This window comes from Pleurodeles waltl, chromosome 8 (genome assembly GCF_031143425.1).
Source record: "Pleurodeles waltl isolate 20211129_DDA chromosome 8, aPleWal1.hap1.20221129, whole genome shotgun sequence".
In the NCBI taxonomy this organism is placed as follows: Eukaryota; Metazoa; Chordata; class Amphibia; order Caudata; family Salamandridae; genus Pleurodeles; species Pleurodeles waltl.
Window position 1 is genome coordinate 1,480,851,274 of NC_090447.1, and position 19,327 is coordinate 1,480,870,600.

At 45.3% G+C, this 19,327-nt stretch overlaps 1 protein-coding gene across 1 annotated transcript; it reads left to right on the forward strand.

Moving 5' to 3' along the window:
- The first annotated feature begins 6,411 nt into the window (after positions 1-6,411).
- On the forward strand, positions 6,412-8,733 carry LOC138248777 (uncharacterized). Its single transcript, XM_069202669.1, has one exon. It carries the CDS (start codon positions 7,096-7,098, stop codon positions 7,663-7,665), a length of 570 nt encoding a protein of 189 aa, XP_069058770.1. The 5' UTR covers positions 6,412-7,095; the 3' UTR covers positions 7,666-8,733.
- The last annotated feature ends 10,594 nt before the right edge of the window (positions 8,734-19,327 follow it).

Here is a 19,327-nt window from a genome sequence, read left to right on the forward strand (position 1 = left end):
GGCAGACATGGATTAGTGAGTCCCAGTAGGTGTACAGATGGTAGCGTTTAAGTTCCATCTACTGTTGTTCCCATGCAATGGTTTGGTATTGTGGTTCGTACTGCACAGTGTTAGTCCCAGTGAGTCATTTTGATGCGTATGCCATATGTGCTATTGTTGCTGTAATTGACCCTGTGCTCCCTTTATTTCTCCCCACCCTCTTTCCTTTTCTCATCCTGTCTCTGTGTGCATCAGCATCATCTGGCGAAGGAGCAGGGGCACCGGCGAGTTGGGGAGCTGCAGCCCACGGCACCCAGGAGGCAGAGTCCACCGACGTCGAGGAGACCAGTGGGTTGGAGGGCGAGGGGAGCACCACGGGGGAGACAAGAGCTGATACTACTGACTCTGATTCGTCCTCCGATGGAAGCTCCCTGGTGGTGGCGGACCCCTCTGGAACCACCCCAGCTACATCATCATCCGCCACCCCCGTACCAGCACCAGTCCTCCCAGTAGCCCCCCAACCAGTTGCCCGTGGGCCCCAGCGAATCTCAGGCCCTGCCCCAGTAAGCCCTGCTGCCCTCACTGAGGAGGCTATTGACCTTCTGAGATCCATCTCTGTAGGGCAGTCAACCATAGCGAATGCCATCCAGGGGCTGGCATGCCAGATGCAGCAGTGCAATACCTACCTGAAGGGCATTCACAGTGGCTTGGCTGGCCTACAGAGATCAGTTCAGACCCTGGACTCCTCTTTGACAGTAGCCAGTGTCCCTGGCTCTTCCGTCCCCCCTCCAACTACCTGTTCCCAGTCCCAAAGCCCTCTCCCCCCCACCCATCCCAAGCACACAATCAGACCAGCATACACCCAAGACAACAGGCAGGACTTGCACAGACAAGCACAGGCACAACAGATCACACAGCCAACATACAGAAGCACACACAACAGCCACTGCCTCCACAGTCACCCCCTCCTCCTCATCCCTCACAGTCACATCAGCACTCACACCTGCAAGCACTGCATCTTCAGTCCCAGATCCTGCCACCTGTACAGCCTTGCCCACAGTCACCACAACAGCAGATACACAAACTAGCACCCCATTCACCACATGTGCATTCACCACCACCACCACCATCACAACCACATGCAGCACACCCACCTCACTTGCAGACACCACCACAACATACATGCACACGACCTGTTTGTCCTCTCCCACCCTGTCTGCCCAACCCCCTCCCAAAACACATAAACACCTACACTCAGACACTCAACAGCCATCCACCTCACACACGTACACTGTGCATGCACCTGCAACCCAGTCCCACCTACTCCTCCTACAACCACTCCCTCTACCTCCACTCCCAAGCCTGCTCCCACAGCCCGCCACATTGTACCAAATAAACTGTTCTTTGCCTGCCTTGACCTCTTCCCTCCTCCTCCTCCTCCCCCACCCCGTCCTGTCCAGAAAAGGAAGGTCCCGCTCCCCTAGCCAAGTACCTCTAGCTCCCAGTCCTCTCATGTCCCTCCCCCTGCAGCAAAATCTCCCACTAAGGGGCACATGACTGCCACTCCGACCCCCCGCTCCAAGCCCACTCCTTCGCTCCTAAACAGAAGAGCAAAGGCCTGCCCCCTCCCAAACACAAGGACCCCCCCTCCGAAACACCCCCTCACTCCTCCTTCTCCCTGAGGTTCCTGCCTTGCATAATGATGTCCTTGCTCAGTGTAGTGATGGGCTGTGAGGAGTCAAGTTGGGCCTTGTTTGTTGCCTTGTGGGTTGTTTCTCACATTGGACTGGCCAATGACCCTTTGCACATAGTTGTCATGTTGTGGGCGCTATTCCCACAGGAATACAGTGGTTTGACCAAAGGTATTTGTCCTGGCTTTCTTTACTTCTGGCCTATGTTGCTGTTGGATTTCTCAGCAGATTGTTATTGGTGTGTGGTATGTGTGTATGTTGTGTGCTGTGTGTGTGGGTGTGTCACTCCCCCTCCCTCCCTTGTGTGCTAGGCGGCTGTACTCACAATCATCAGTGTTGCATCATGTGGTACAGCATTGGCAGGTCTTCCAGTTCGGGTTCCATGGAGGCCACAGACTCCTCTGTGTCCCTGGAGGTGAGTGTCTCCTTTTATATGATTCATTTCCGCCAGGTTTTCATGACCGTGGTCCTTCGCCCCCCTCCAACCTCCTTGAAATCCTGGCGGTCTGCTATATCATAATATGGTGGGTGGGGAATGGTGTTCCACCGGCCTGAAGATGGCAACCGCTGTGGTCGTTGGCCGGACTGCACTGGCGGTTCAGGTGGTACATTGGCTGTGTATGGGAGGGAGCACCGCCATGGTTATAATTTGGTGGTCTGCCAACGGAACTACCACCATCGCCGGCGTAGCGGTCAACTGACTGCCAATGTCATAATGAGGACCAAAGTCTTTAACCCACTGCTGTTACACCAAATGTAGGAGGCTGTCCCTCTATGTAGTGTGTGAAACTAGGCACACTGTGCAGGGGGTCCAGGCAACCACACGTTGGTTTCCAGGGGTAAAAATTAGACCACCTAATGCTCCAATTTTTAAGTTAGCTGGTCCATCAGTTAGGCTAATCCAGAAGATGTGCTAAGTATTTTCTGTACTCACAAATCCAATCATGCACCACACACACTCAATGAATAACTCAAGACCAGAATTTATAAAAATACTTCAGGATTTTATATAAATTTTAAAACCAAAATCTTTAGAATACGTTAAGTACTTTTTGAGTTATGACTTTTTGACATTTTAATAAAGTTAGTCTTTCCGTGCGTGATTACGCACCAGAGGAATCAATAGGCAGTTACTTTTGAAAATGCATTAAAAATCGTACAGTGGGGTTATCAGTCTCTTCTCTTGCAGGGTGGCTGGAGTGGTTGGTGAGCACACTGTGACAGCTGGAGATCCGTGGGTGGCTCCCGGTTCCGGTGGGAGTAGGTTGGAAAACCTCTTGGCTCAGGCACATGGCCACCTGGAGGGGCCACTTGGAAAAGGAGCTGGTTTGCAGTTTAACGTTGGTGCCTGGGGGTCCCCTTGGGTTGTTGAGGTCGCAAGGGGTTGGGGACCAGGGGCACACAGCAGGTCCTGCGATGCAAGGCTCAGGCCGGCCAAGTGCAGGGCGTTTTGGAGGTCTTGGATGCTGTGCGCAAAGGGACCCTTTGGAGTTGGAGGTCTTCTTCTTGGGGTCCTGCCAGACATCGCGGGCACTCTGGTGGGAGGTCTGGGGTGTCACTGAAGTTCCTTGACCGGGGCTTCCTCCTGGTCCAGTAGCAGCTCTGGAGGAGCTGTTTTTGAAGATGTCCGACATGCCTGTACCTGGGGTATTGCCTGGGGTCAGAATACATAATACGATCTGCCAGTGGTTCGAACTTAATAAAGTCTGGAAAGTCGGAGCTCGAGCTCTTGTGGTGAAAGCTCCAGAGAATCCCGTCTCCAGAAGGACTGTGCTCGAAAATGGCCACATTTCCAAATGCTACAAATCCACTAATATTATCTCAGGAGAGATCTAGTGCAGTAAGGGGCATATGCTCAAGAGGGTGCCAGCTCTAGAAAGCTAGTGTTCCTGAGGATTCAATCGCCCACTGGTTCCAGTTCCACGGGTCCAACTTTAGATCATCTTGGCCACAGCAGGTTTGTGACTTTGGTATCAAACATGTTGGAATCATACCCCAAAGCTTTTGCAAGCATTGGTTGTATGATTCCATGCACTCTGGGGGCTCCTTAGAGGACCCCCCGTATTGCCATTCCACTCTTCTGAGGTTTTCCAGGCAGCCCCAGCTGCTGCAACCTCTCTGAAAGGTTTCTGCATTCCTGTTACTTGAGCAGCTCAAGCCCAGGAAGGCAGAACAAAGGATTTCCTTTGGGAGAGGGGTGTTATACCCCCTCCCTCTGGAAATAGGTAATACAGGCTTGGGAGGGGTAGCCTCCCCAAGCCATTGTCAATGCTTTGAAGGGCACATGTGATGCCTTCCTTGCATAATCCAGTGTACACCGGTTCAGGGACCCCCAGTCCCTGCTCTGGCACGAAACTGGACAAAGGAAAGGGGAGTGACCACTCCCCTGTCCATCACCACCCCAGGGTTGGTGCTTAGAGCTCCTCCAGAGGGTCCCTGGAATTTGGCATCTTGAATTTAAGGTTGGCAGTGAACTCTGGAGCATCTGAGTGGCACTGCATGAGCTTTGCATGTCTCCTAGATAAGCCTTGGCTGCTCATCCACAGCTACCTCTGGAGAGCATGTCTTCTAGACACTGACTACACTACACTAATAAGGGATACATGGACCTGGTATAAGGTATAAGTACCCTGGGTACCCACCACACATCAGGCCAGCCTCCTACACAAGTGTTTTATCCCACCGCTGCACCACCAATGTAGGAAGCTGGACTGGTGTGGTAGACACCTATGGTGTTATCACCCTATACCAGGTATCCCCTATTAGTGAAGTGTAGGTAGTGTCTAGGAAGCCAGGGCTCTCTAGAGGTAGCTGTGGATGAGCAGCCAAGACTTATCTAGGAGATATGCAAAGCTTATGCAATACCACTATAGTCACACAGCACTATCACACATGAAAGAACCACACAGTGTTAAAAATAAAGGTACTTCATTATGGTAACACAATTACTAGAACACTAATAGGCAGTCCCCTATCTGGAGGTAAGTAAACAGATGCAGGGGTGCCCTCACAGACAGGTACCTGCACCCTGCCCTCTGGGCTAGGAGGGTCTACCATAGGGGTCACTTACAGTGACCTGTAGTGAAAGGGTGCATGTACCTTTGCACACAGGCTGCAATGGCTGGCCTGCAGGCACATTGTGCATGGGCTACCATGGGTGGAACAATACATGCTGCAGCCCATGGGGAGCCCCTGGTGCCCCAGTGCCCTGGGTACCTAAGTACCATATACTAGGGACTTATAAGGGGGCACCAATATACCAATTGTGGGGTGTACAAAGTCCTAGGCAACCAAATTTAGAGGTAGAGAGCACAATCACTGGGGTTCTGGTTAGCAGGATCCCAGTGAAAACAATTTAAGCATGCTGATAGCAGGCATAAAATGGGGGCAACCATGCCAAAAAGAGGGTACTTTCCTACAAGTGTGAAGTTGTGTTGAATGTTGTGGGTGTGTTGTGTGGGTGCAGTGTCGATAATGTGTGTGGTGTCATGGATGTATGGCAGTGTGTGTTTCCAGCATGTCTGTGTTATGTTGTGGTGGAATGGCAATGGCGTAGTGTGTGTTGTGTGTAGTACAGGGGGACACATATACCTAAGGTACAGTGTGTATGTATGACTTACCTTTAGTCCATGGCCAGTGTCCGATGTCCTTTCGGTCCAGCAATGGTCTCCCTTTGTCAGTAATCCGTAGCCAGTACAGTGTCTGCAGGATTGTAACATTGAAACAGGCTCAGCAGGAACCTGCCAGCCTGACGGCTAGGAAGAGCACTCCGTCATGGCAGACTTTTGCTCAGCCGCAATGCATCTAATTACGATGGGCGGAAACCGTTAAGTTTATGGTCTTTTCAGGTCCGCCGCACATTGGCGGTAACACCACCAAGATCTAAATCAGGCCCTATATGCTAAGAGTAAATAGTTGGGAGACAGACACAGTCAGGATATAAAACGTAACACAGTGTGGTTTTCTGTACTAACAATACTTTATTACTTCTCAAAGAAACTTTTCTTTGCAATCAGAGAATAGCAAAAAAAAATGAAAAAACAATAAGGATATAAATCCATGACCTACAGTTTCCATGCAGCTCCTTGATGCCGGTAAGTAGCTCACCGTGCTATAGTAGAAGACTTGCATCTTATAAACTGGAAGTGACAAAATGTTCTCAGTGTCAAAAGCAGTAGTCCAAATACCTATCTTAATAAAATACAAATCTGTGATCTGCATGTTACAGGATGTCCTTCGCAGCTGTCCCATTAATCCTCTATGCTACATTATGGGTCAAAACTGTGACCGGAGAAAAAACAGAATTCTCCCAGAACTGTGTAAACCATTAAGAATTATCATACCATTCTTTTGACCCCTAAAAAATGTTGTGCACAGAAAGAGATATGCAGCAGGTGTCCTACCCCTGTAAGATATTTGAAAATGCAGCCTAGTTGTGACTAATTAAGTACTCTAGAGCAGATCTACTGTCACATGTGTCCTTGATGCTCATTTCTTTGCAGGATATGTTTTTGAAATTTATACATTGTGTGTCATACTCTGCCTTTCAAGCCCCGACCCTCGCGACAGACACCTTTTTTTCTGACAGACCTTGACCCCCAGTTTATGGGTTCCCATAAAATCTACAACTGAGTGCGATACAGTACATAAGCGTGTAGGAGTGCACACGAGCGACAACCTCTTCCGGTCACGTCACCAGTGTCTGTGACTGCGCCTTCCAGCGTTGGTCTTCCTGCGAGTCCTGCGTGACGCCCCTGCAGAAAGTAGGAAGTAACTACAGTGATCCCGGTGAGCCCTGCTGCGGGACGGGAAGGTTCAGCCAATCAGAAGGCGGCCAGTGAGTCGTGCCCCCAGAAATGATCTCAGTGATGAAGCAAGCAGTGGCTCGGTCTGGCAGCAGCACTGTATAAACAGGAAGATTGTCCGAGTCCGTGCGCAGAGACGCAGAAGAGCAAGAACCAGAGGAAAACGCGCAGGAGACGAGACGGGGGGTCACCAGGGATAAGAAAATAAACAAGGATTCAGCTCCTGGGGCGTAAGTTCCGGAAACTCCAGGCTCGAGGAAGGAAGGTCTGAGCTCTTGAAAGCGCTACAGAATACGACCTGCCAGTGGTTCGAGCTTAATAAAGTCTGGAAAGTCGGAGCTCGAGCTCTTGTGGTGAAATCTCCAGAGAATTCCGGCTCCAGAAGGACTGTGCTCCAAAATGGCCACATTTCCAAATGCTACAAATCCACTAACATTAACTCAGGAGAGGTCTAGTGCAGTACAAAGCTCAAGAGGGTGCCAGCTCTAGAAAGCTGGTGTTCCTGAGGATTCAGTCGCCCACTAGTTCCAGTTACACAGGTCCAACTTTAGATCATCCTGGCCCACTGCAGGTTTGTGCTCCAGAGGATTCAAGCTCCAGGGCTCCATATTGTAGACGTCATGGGCCTTCTCCTGAGCTCGCTCTACGACACCCTCATGGGCTGTTGTGGTCTGAAAGCTCGGATCTTGATGCTGGGACTCGACGATGCTGGGAAAACGACAATCTTTTATAGACTGAAGTTGAATGAGACCGTCAGCACCATCCCGACCATTGGCTTCAATGTGGACACGATGGAGCCTATCAGAAACGTGTCCTTCACTGTCTGGGATGTTGCCAGCCATGTAAAGTTAAGACCTTTGTGGAGACACTACTTCAAGAACACGGACGGCCTGCTGTTTGTAGTGGACAGCACAGACTCAGAGAGGTTTGAGGAGGCCCAATATGAGCTGATGGTCATCATTAATGATGAGGAGATGCAGGACGTGCCTTTTGTGGTCCTTGCCAACAAGCAGGACTTGCCTGGAGCCAGCAGCCCCTCCGAGCTGGTGGAAAAGCTTGGTCTTCGGAAGGTGCGGGGGCATGAGTGGCATGTCCAAGGATGCTGCGCCACCACCGGAGACGGACTGGTGGAGGGTCTGCAGAGGCTCACTGACATGGTCAAACAGTTCAGGAAAAGCAGGGCAGTGTGATGACAAAGACCGGTTTTGGCCAATTCATGTTCTGTGGATTGTGGAGACTCCAAGCATGAGCTAAAGAGAAGGGGTACCCCGCCTGCACTGAGCACATCTCTACTCTGTGACTTACGGTAGACATACAGGAGTGCAGCAAAGCTGCTTGCGTCCTGGGCTCTGCGCTCAAGGCTTTTTAAAGCTCTGAAATACTGTGACAAAAGACCCACAAACAATAGAGAAAATTTTAGATACTTTGCATTCCTCAACTCTCATTGTTTTCCTTAACATTCCTCTGTTTTAATGACAAGAGGTTATTTATTTTCTGAATTAAAAACCGAGGCTCAGCAGTAACTATGTTCAGTTAACTTCCTATTAAGCCCACTCACTCTTCTACGTTTATGCACGCACTGAAAATTGTGGTTTCAAAAACAGTGAAGTGCTGCCCTGCTGATTCACTGCTAAAAACCTGCAATGTCTAATCCTTTTTCGAACTTGAATGATAACTTTTTAAGATCACATTTAGCAATCATTATTATATGTAAATAAAACCAATTATATTTTTAACAAGATTCCCGAGTTGAGATTTATGAAAAAAACAATGTACTGTATTCACACGTTATTTTACCTTGGCAAAAACAAAAAATGGCCATCGCAGCATGATGACGTGCACATGACCAAGGACATTTAGGAGTCAAAGAGAAAAAAGAGAGGTAATCCCTGAGAAGTTTAGCTAAAAGGGTGACATGAGTACTGTAAGAAATTGGATTACTTGTTTAAAAGGGCGAGAACCCACTTCAAAGAATGACCACAGTCAGTCAGGGTGAACCACAAATACACCTGTGCTTAACCGTCTGGTAGCCTGGCACAAAAGCAGTCAGGCTTAACTTAGGGGCAATGTGTAAAGTATTTATGCAGAGCTCAAACAGTACTAAGGTCAAAACATAATTCAACAAGAATCCAAAGCCAATTTAGAAAATACGGGATATTTTAATAAACAAATTACACTTATGTCAGGCTATGAGGGCTATTTTAAAGTCCATCTTTGTGCCCCGATTCCTCAAGGTTAGTCTTTGCAGAGCTTCCTCAATTCTGGCCTTTAAAGCCCTCAGTGTTGCTGAGCTCCATGTCCATATTAACAAAATCACAAGTACAAACAATCATTGGCAAAGCCAACAGGTTTTGCCTCTATGCAATCTATTGGTTTTGTCAGTGTTTGTTTAGACATGTTACACAACAGCGCAAGCTGCTGTGCAGAATGTCTTAAAGTTTTAAAAAAGCACTATGATGTGCCCAGCATTGATCGCTTCATAGTGTTTTCTTTTTAACTTAAAGATACACTAGCAGCTGCTTGTGCTGCTGTGTAACATGTCTAAGAAAAGCTATCTATTACATGGGCGAACAAGCCTTAACTTGAACTAACAAAATTGCTGGCTACATGGGACCATTGATGCACTTTACAAAGCCCTAGATTGGTTTTGTCTTTCTTCAGATGTTCTCTCTGACTTGTTCTTAGTCATGTGCAATCACCAAAGCCACAAAAGGTAACGCATGTTTGATGTCTGACACTGTTGTCTCACTAGCCTGACCTGCATTCATTGTATGTACCTGCGTATATATGTTAAAGTATTTCTGTATGACCTTCGTATGTGTAAGTGTGCTTATGTTTGTGTTTCCGTGTCTACGCAGCTGTGTGGATGAAAGGTGGCCGTGCATGATTGACTTGTGAGTGTATTGGTATCTGTGTGAGCACGCGCTGGCGTGTCTTCCTGTGTGTGTGTGTGAATTGAGGGGGAATATATTTGTAAGTTTCTGTGCGCTATATGAGCAGGTCGTTTATTAATTTATTCTTGTCTTTGAGGATGGGAATGTGTATCTGTGGACACAGCTTTTATATTACTAGCCAAACTATTGAGTGCTCTCATTGGTAAACAAGCATTGGTAAATGCATTAGGTTTCGCCTATGTGATTAACAATAAGCTGTTTTTTGTTGTAAGTTGTAACTTGCTGAGTAGTTCTTCAGTATGAGTTTCAGAAAGTGTTAAAGTGTTATGGCTGGTTTATGTACAAAAAGGCAATATATTGTGCTGTTACTAGTGGTATATTGGGGATAAGTAATACCAAAAAGTTTAAAAAATGAAAGAGGGAAATAAAAGATTGAATTGATGTAACAGCAATATTATGTGTTTAGAGGAGTTCTGTCAACGTTTGGGCTTGGTGTCACTGCACCTGCTGCACCATTTAAATTATGACCCTGCTGTCTGCAAGGTAACTGCACTTGTGACTTCCTGTTTAGTGCTAGATATAGGAGTATTAGGTGTTTAGTGTAGTGCCTAGAGCGTTTGGTTCTGGTGTCACTGCACCTGCTGTGCAATTGAAATGATGACCCTATTGCCTGCTAGAAAACTGCACTTCTGACTATCTTGTTTAGTAGTAAAATTTAGCAATAATCTGTGTTTAGTGGGGTCCCTAGAGCCTTTAGCTCCAGTGCCACTGCATCTGCTGCACCATTCAAATCATGACCCTAGTGCTTGCTAGGTAACCACACTAATGACTGCCTGTTTAGTTGTAAAATATAGCAATATTTCATGTTTAGAGGAGTTCTGGCAACTTTTGGGCCCAGTGACACTGCACCTGCTGCACCATTCAAATAATGACCCTGTTGCCTCCTGGATAACTGCACTTGTGACTGCTGGTTTGTAGGAAAGTACCCTCTTTTTGCCAGGGTAGGGTTACCCCCATTTTCTGCCTGATGTCAGTGTGCTTGACTGGGTTCACTGGGATCCTGCTAACCAGGACCCCAGTGATTATGCTCTCTCTCCTCTAAATTTTGTTGTTGCATACTGGTAACCCAGTATTTCACCCAAAATTGGCATACTGGTGCCCTCTTATAAGTCCCTAGTATATGGTACCAAGGTACCCGGGGCATTGTGGTTACAGGGGATCCCTATGGGCTGCAGCATATATTTTGCCACCCATAGGGAGCCCATGCAAAGGCGTCTACAGGACTGCCATTGCAGCCTGTGTGAAAAGGTGCATGCACCCTTTCACTGCCATTTACCCTGCACCAGGTCACTTATAAGTCACCCCTATAGCAGGCCCTCCAGCCCTGAGGCAGGTTGCAAAGTAACTGTGTGTGAGGGACCCTTGCACTAGCAGAGGTGCCACCACGACCTCCAGGACCATTTTCTCAGACTTCATGGTACGGAGACACAATTTTACGCGTGTACTAGACATAGGTCACTACCTATGTCCATCTACATAATGGTAACGCCGAACATAGGCATGTTTGGTATCAAACATGTTGGAATCATACCCCAATGCTTTTGCAAGCATTGGTTGTATAATTCCATGGACTCTGGGGGCTCCTTAGAGGACCCCCCAGTATTGCCATTCCAGCCTTCTGAGGGTTTCCAGGCAGCCCCAGCTGCTGCCACCTCTGAGACAGATTTCTGCCCTCCTGTTGCATGGGCAGCTCAAGCCCAGGAAGGCAGAACAAAGGATTTCCTTTGGGAGACGGGTGTTATTCCATTTCCCTTTTGAAAATAGGTATTGCAGGCTTGGGAGGGTAGCCTTCCCAAGCCACTGGAAATGCTTTGAAGGGCACATTTGGTGCCCTCCTTGCATAACTGAGTCTACACTGGTTCAGGGACCCCCAGTCTTTGCTCTGGCGCGAAACTGGACAAAGGAAAGGGGAGTGACCACTCCCCTGTCCATCACCACCCTAGGGATGGTGCTCAGAACTTCTCCAGAGGGTCCCTGGGTTTTTCCATCTTGGATTCCAAGGTGGCAGGGAACTCTGGGAGCATCTGAGTGGCCAGTGCCAGCAGGTGACGTCAGAGCCCTTCCCCTGATAGGTGCTTACCTATTTAGCTGACCAATCCCTCTTTCAGGGTCTCCCTCTTGTGTGCTTCTTAAGATTCGGATTGCAAGACTCCAGCAGGAATCCTCTGCATCCTTTACTTCACCTTCTCACTGAAGAAACTGCATCTGGAGCCTCCAGGAACTCTACAAAATGCAACAAAGAAGCAAAGACAACTTCTGCAACATTGTATCTTTAGTTCGTGCTAGCAACTGCAACTGTTTCCTGGTTGTGCATCCTCAGAGGACAGTCTGTCTTCAGCCCGCACCAGAAGAACAAAGGAATCTCCCTTGAAGTGAAGGAGTCACTTTCCTGCTTCAGCAGGCACCTCTTTGCATTGATGACGGGCGGTGTGGGTCCCCTCTCCTGACGAATTGTGTGGATCCAGCATCACGAGTGGTGGACTGAAGTGGCCCCGATGGTCCTGACGTTCTACTGTCCAACTTTGGTGGAGGTAAGAGCTTGCCTCCCCAAACAAGACAGTAACCATGTGCACTGGTTTTTTGCAGTTGCCAAGGCTTGCTGGCATCCTTCCACGAAGTTCTTTGTGCAGCGTGCAGCTCTGGCCCCTTGCACTCTATCGTGCCACGCACAGCTTCCTGAGTGGTTCTCGGGGGGCGTGGGATCCTTTGTTGTAGTGCTGTGTGCACCTCCTATTGCACCTCCTTTGACCCTGTGCTGTGGGACTCCTGTGTGCGCTGCCTGGTCTTCTGAGGGCTCTCTGAGTTGCTGAGAGGCCCCTCTGGCTCCCCCTCCTGGGCAGATTTTACCAGGTCCCTCCCGATCCTGGGCAGTGCCATTTTCCACTAACCGCAAGCTTTGCGTGTGCCAAGGCGTGTTGGCGGAATCCAGCGACGCCAACCAGACTGCAATCTTCCATCCGGCGTACGACATCCTCTGCACCAACAAGGAAGTCGCATCTGTCTTCTTGGGTGCAGTACTGACTGTTGTTCTTCACCTGTGGTTCTTCTTTTGCACCTTCATCCGGGTTAGCAGGAGCTCCTGTTCTCCCTGGACTCTTCTGTGCTTCTTGGACTTGGTCACCTTCTTCCACAGGTCTTCAGGTCCAGGACTCCACTGTGGGTGTCTTGCAGTCTCTTCTGGTTCTTGCATAACCTTCTTTATTGTGTTTCTGTGTGTTCTGGGAAAGTTACTGTGTTTTACTCCTGCTTTCCTGGGTTCTGGGGTGGGATCTAGTAGTTACCTTTAGTGTTTTCTAGTACTCCCAGTGCCCCTCTACACACTACACTTGCCTCTACAATCTACACTTGCAAAACTGATGTTTGCATTTCACTTTCTTAGTATATGGTTTGTGTTCCCCCAGGCCCATTTCTAACTATTGTGATATTTATTATTTGCACTCTTTTCTAACTGGTTTTATAGCTATTTCTGCATACTAGTGTATATAATTTGTGTATTACTTACCTCCTAAGGGAGTATAGTCTCTATGTTATTTTTGGCATGTGTGTCACCAAAATAAAGTACCTTTATTTTTGTAACACATGAGTATTTTCTTTCATGTGTGTGAGTACTGTGTGACTACAGTGGTATTGCATGAGCTTTGTGTTATAAATCCAATATCCACGAAGTCAAGATTTGTATGATAAGATCATTATTTATTCAGCATCCACAACAGTGCCAACTCTTCATTCCTGCTTCCTGCCACCTTCCTCCCAACTCCTTCAGAACCCTGAGTCCTCTGATTCCGTTCTCTGACATCACTAGCTCCACTGATGTCAGAGACCAGCAGAGTCCACAACACATCTCCCTCCTATAGAAATAATAACAAATTTAACTTAAACATTATTTGAAACATTGTAAACTCAACAACATAAAAATAAAAGGTACATCAACAAAATTGCAGCTACAGTTCATAAGAATGCAAGCAGAAACAATGAAATGACAAAATAATGAGTATTAAATATGCAATCAACATATAATCAAATATTGTCCAATCATGTGATGACATCCTTAACGTGTAAAGTCTTCTAGGTATTTTGGAGTTGTTCTATTCCTTACACCTTTTTTAAACTTCTCATTGGAATCTAGATTAGACCCACAAAGATTTCCTTCTTTAAGTGATTCATCTGATACTGATTTATCATTCATACACTTAGCTAGACGCGACATGCTCCATACATCACCTCCTTCAAGAACAACATTTCTTTTTACTTGTACAATTAACTTAGAGGTTCCTTTTTTTGACCAAAAAGGTTTTTTAATGTACACCAGGTCACCTTCATGCCATAACCTTTGATGGGCGCCATGTCTCTTATCAAATGCCTCCTTATACTTCGCCTGATTATCAATAATTTTGCGTTGGACAGTACCCTTGTCTGCAGGTGACTCCCCAAAACCCTTGTCAGCTAATAACCACAAGGGATTAAGTTTAGAACCAGCCAATCTACCCTTCAATAGTCTAAAAGGGGACATACCAGTAACAGCATTGGGGGTATTCCTGTGAGCCCATAATTTCTCCCTCAGAACAGTTTTTAAAGGAACATTATTGTCCATGGCAGTTTGAGCACTGGCCACCACCAATTGGTTCATTTTCTCAACCAACCCATTGGCATGAGGTGAATATAAAGCCGTGCGAAGATGAGTGATGGCCAAATTGTTGAGGAAATTCTTCATTTCCAGTGAAGTAAATTGCACTCCATTATCAGTGATTATCACTTTCAGAATGCCTTCACATGCAAAAACATCAATTAAGAATTCAATCACCACCTTAGTGGTAATGGCACTTACACAACAAGCAGTGACCCACTTAGACATATAATCAACCAATACAATTACAAATCTCTCATTGTGAGATAGATTTTCAAATGGCCCCACAAGATCTAAGCCTAGTTTGCACCATGGCTCATCAGGGACACCAATTGGGGATAAAGGAGCAGTTCTTACATTCCTGGATTTATCACTCCTTGCACAGTACACACAATCCTTTACTATCTCTTCAACCTGTCTGTCCAAGCCCGGCCACCAATAACATTCTCTGACCCTGGACTTGGTCAAGTTCCTCCCTAAATGTCCCTCATGGGCTAAATTAATCAACTTCTCATGCAACCCAAGTGGAGGAATCAATCCGCCAATTGGGGATAAAGGAGCAGTTCTTACATTCCTGGATTTATCACTCCTTGCACAGTACACACAATCCTTTACTGTCTCTTCAACCTGTCTGTCCAAGCCCGGCCACCAATAACATTCTCCGACCCTGGACTTGGTCATGGGCTAAATTAATCAACTTCTCATGCAACCCAAGTGGAGGAATCAATCTATCACCTCTGTACAAATCCATCCCCACAATGCTCAATTCATCCCTAACATTCCAAAACGCTTTAATACTGTCTGGACAAGTGTGTAAATCAGGCCAACCTTTCACAACATATTCTAAAATAAGTGCACAAGCAGTGTCTTGTTCACATTCCAGTTCCCATTCTTCTTTATCGACAGCTGGCTTCTTCACCCACAAAACTGTGACCTGAACATTTGTGGTATTGTCTGACCAAGGTAATCTAGAAAGAGAATCGGCAGGAATATTCTCCTTTTCTGGAAAATATTCCACATGAAAATTGTACTCAATTAGATTCTCCACCCAACGTTTGATGCGAGGAGTCATATTCTCTATATTGCGACATGAAAACATTTGTACCAAAGGCCTATGTTCGCTCCTAATTACAAATGGTAACCCCCAAAGGTAGTATCTAAAATGGTTGACAGCCCAATTACATGCCAAAGCTTCACGCTCTATTACTGAATAACCTGTTTCTGCCTCTCTAAAGGAATAAGAGGCAAAAGCCACCACTCTCCTCACCATCAATCAACTGTGAAAGGACTGCACGCAGACCTTTAAGGCTTGCATCTGTGGACAACAAGGTCTTCCTTCGAGTATCAAAATGCCCCAGTGGGGGCATTTCAGCAATTCTGGATTTGACGATATCAAAAGCCTCATCACACTCCGAAGACCACAAAAAATCAACACCCTTCTTTAGCATAGCTCTCAACTGCTGAACTACACTTGCAAAATTTTAAATACATTTCGAGTAATATTCAGCTAAACCAAGGAACGATCGCACTTGATCTCTGTCAGAAGGGATAGGCATAGATACGATGGATTTAGCCAACGTCACTTTAGGCTTGATACCGTCTCCGGAAATGGTGTGCCCCAGATAAGAGACTGTACCAACTCCAAATTTACACTTTTCTTTTTTTAGGGTTAAAACCTTTTCTTTTAGTCTTCTCAAAACTGCTCGGAGAGCAATGTCATGTTCCTCTTCATCCTTCCCATATATTAGCATATCATCTTGAAAAAATAACACTGAATTTAAACCCTTAAGGACCTCCTTCATTACCCTTTGAAAACATGCAGCAGCCGATGTCAAACCAAACGGCATTCTAATAAACCGGAAAGCCCCCAAAGGCGTGACGAAAGAGGTTAGATGTCTCGAGTCTTCATGAAGTAAAACTTGATGATAGGCCGCCAATAGATCCAATACACTAAATACTTTAGCCTCCGAGAGCATGGTTAGAGTCTTATTAATGTTAGGTAATGGTTGGCGTTCAATATGATCATTGCCAAAGATTGTTTCCCAATTTTTGTCTCCTATTAAGGTGAAAGGAGAACCTGAATCCGCAAGAACCTGAACAATTTTACCATCAATTTCTATATCACATTTTGGCATAATTAACTTAGTATCACTATTTATAAGAGAATTATGAATGATAGGACACTTCACATTTAAGATTAAATCTTGACTTAACACGGTTTCATCTACTGCATTGACCTTTTGGTTCTTACAGACTTTTGCCAAATGTCCCTTCTTCCCACAATTTCTACAGTTGACATTTCTAGCAAAACATCTTGGATTATTCGCCAAATGTCCAGGACTACCACATTTGTAACATCTTGGTTTGGGATCTTTGATCATTTCATTGTCACCTTTCAAATGATATGTTAACGGTTTCTGTATGACATTCCTGTCTACTTGAGTCGAGACTTTAGCTACTGCTGAGTTAACCAAAGGTTCCGTTAAGCAGTTTGAAGTGGTGTTCTTCATTTCCTGAACCCAAGAAGTAGCATGCTCTAAACTTTCCACGATGGCAACGGCTTCTTCCAAAGAGGGATTCTTAGCTAATAATTTTTCTTGAACCCTTGGATTATTTGTGCACCTTACTAGTTGATCTCTGATGAGAGAATCAGTTAAACCAGCAAACTCACAAGTCTGAGCTAATGTTTTCAAAGATGCAATGTAATTACCCACTCTTTCATTTTTGGCTTGTGATCTCATAAAAATGTATGTCGTTCCATGACTATGTTTATACGCATATCAAAATGTTTTTTTAACATCATGACAGACATGTTATAAACATCTCTAGAGTCTCCATCAGCAGTGCCAAGCGCAATTAAATCAAGACTGTCATAAATATTTCTTCCTTCAATACCTAAATAATGAAGAAGAATACCTTGCTTCCTTGCAGGCGAAAATTTTTCTCCACCTATTCCAATTAGATAAGATTAAAAAAGATTAATCCATTTCTTCCAAGGTAGAATGGGTTCTCCACGTTCAGATAAGAATTGCGGTGGTTGAGCCAAACTAAGCGTAGCTAATTGAGACATGGCGTGAAAAATATACAAAAATGTCGCCACTGTTATAAATCCAATATCCATTAAGTCAAGATTTGTATGATAAGATCCTTATTTATTCAGCATCCACGACAGTGCCAACTCCTAATTCCTGCTTCTTGCCACCTTCCTCCCAACTCCTTCAGAACCCTGAGTCCTCTAATTCCGTTCTCTGACATCACTGGCTCCAATGATGTCAGAGACCAGCAGAGTCCACAACACTTTGCATGTCTCCTATAAGCCTTGGCTGCTCAGCTACAGCTACCTCTAGAGAGCCTGCCTTCTAGACACTGCCTACATTTAATTAATAAGGGATAACTGGACCTGGTATAAGGTGTAAGTGCCATAGGAACCCACTACAAACCAGGCCAGCCTCCTACACAGTTTAGTTGTAAAATATAGCAATAATCGTTTTTATTGGGGTGCCTAAAGCTTTTGGTCCCAGTGCCACTGCACTTTTGAAATCATGGCCATAGAGTCTGCTAGATACCTGCACTTATGACTCCCTGTTTAGTATTACAATATAGCAGTATTTGGTATTTAGTGGAGTTGTGACAACTTTTGGCCCTGGTGCCACTGCAACTGCTGTGCCATTCAAATCAAGTCCCTTTTAACTGCAAGGTAAGTGCAATTGTGACTGCCTGTTTAGTAGTAAAATATAGCACTGATCAGTATTTGAGCCGAGTGCCACTGCACCTGCCACACCATTCAAATCATGACCCGAGCGCCTGCAAGATAACTGCATTTGTGAATGCCTATGAAGTAGTAAAATATAGCAGTAATTGGTGTTTAGTGGGGGACCTAGAGCTTTTGGTTCCAGTGCCGCTGCACTATTGAAAACAGGGCCCCAGTGAAGGAACAGACTGCAATCAGAAAACTCAAGGAATACTTTTAGAACAGGCACGTGAAGAGTCTGTGGCAGTCGTCTGTCACTGTAATGTTATACAGAAACTGTCCAAACAGATAAAGGAGGTTAAAACATCCCTTCAGAGCACCATGAAGCGTGCTCATGTAAAGCACTGCAAATCACTTTGTTCGACTTTACCTTACATACAAACGAAGAGTAGCTCTTGTATATTAACTTTATTTTTATCAGGCAATGTTTATTACAACATTTAGAATTGGATCACAATGACCAAATAGATTAAGTTGTCAAACTCATCCGACAATGCCTTCAAAGTGCAAAGAAAGGTACTGAGGCATGAATAGAAAATACCACAAATGTTCTAAGGCTAAAGCATCTGCTTTAAACAACAAAGTAATAAAAAGCAAGCATTCCTGCCTACTGTTAGAAGCTGTCTGCCTTTTCTGTGGGAAGAGATCTTATCTTATAGTTTAACAGTCCTTGAAGTCTGACATGAATGGGGCTTAAACAGTGTGAATTGCTCAAGATCACCATATGTTAGGGTGACACCAAGACTTAAATGTGCTCTTGTCCTTTGAAATCTTCTACAAGTAATTGCCAATTGATACAAATAATATATAATCTAGGTAATACAGTTTCCGGGAGTGCATTTAATGTATATGAACAGAGAATGCCAAAAATAAAAGAAAATTACATTAAGTGCAAACACTTATTGTACCCAAAAAGCCGATTTTAAATTAAGGTTGTCTTCTAATCGTCAGAAATTCAGAGATTTGTATTAAGCTACTGCTGGCTTCACTTAGCCCTGTATTGCATTTCAGGTACTTGGGTTACGGTAATGCTTTGAAAATGGACAAATATTATTAAATGAAATATCAAGTCGATATTGTAACAACCCCCATAATAAATAAAGTAGCAGAGACCAGTTCAGTTCAGTAGTGTTTTTTTTTATAACATCCATAAGGTGTGCTTATACATTCTGTAATAGCCAGGCCAAAAATGCAGCTTTAGTAGGATATAAGTATCGTAAAAACATGCACCAGGGGAAGATAGGTATCGGTAAATAGTAAACACTGGCTCTCCTTAACATAAGAAAAAAGTTCCACTCACTAAAGCAGATTGGAATGAGTACTTGGGCCTCAGGATACTGATAGGAAAAGCCCTTTTAAGATATATTAAAAGCAATAGATTTTGGAAGCACTGTGCAAGGTGAAACAGAATGCAGAAAGCTGGGGCTTTTCATATTATATATATATTTCTGAGAAATTAAAAATTATTAAAGTATGTTAAAAATAAATACAGTGGCTACCATTTGCACACAGAATGGCCACCG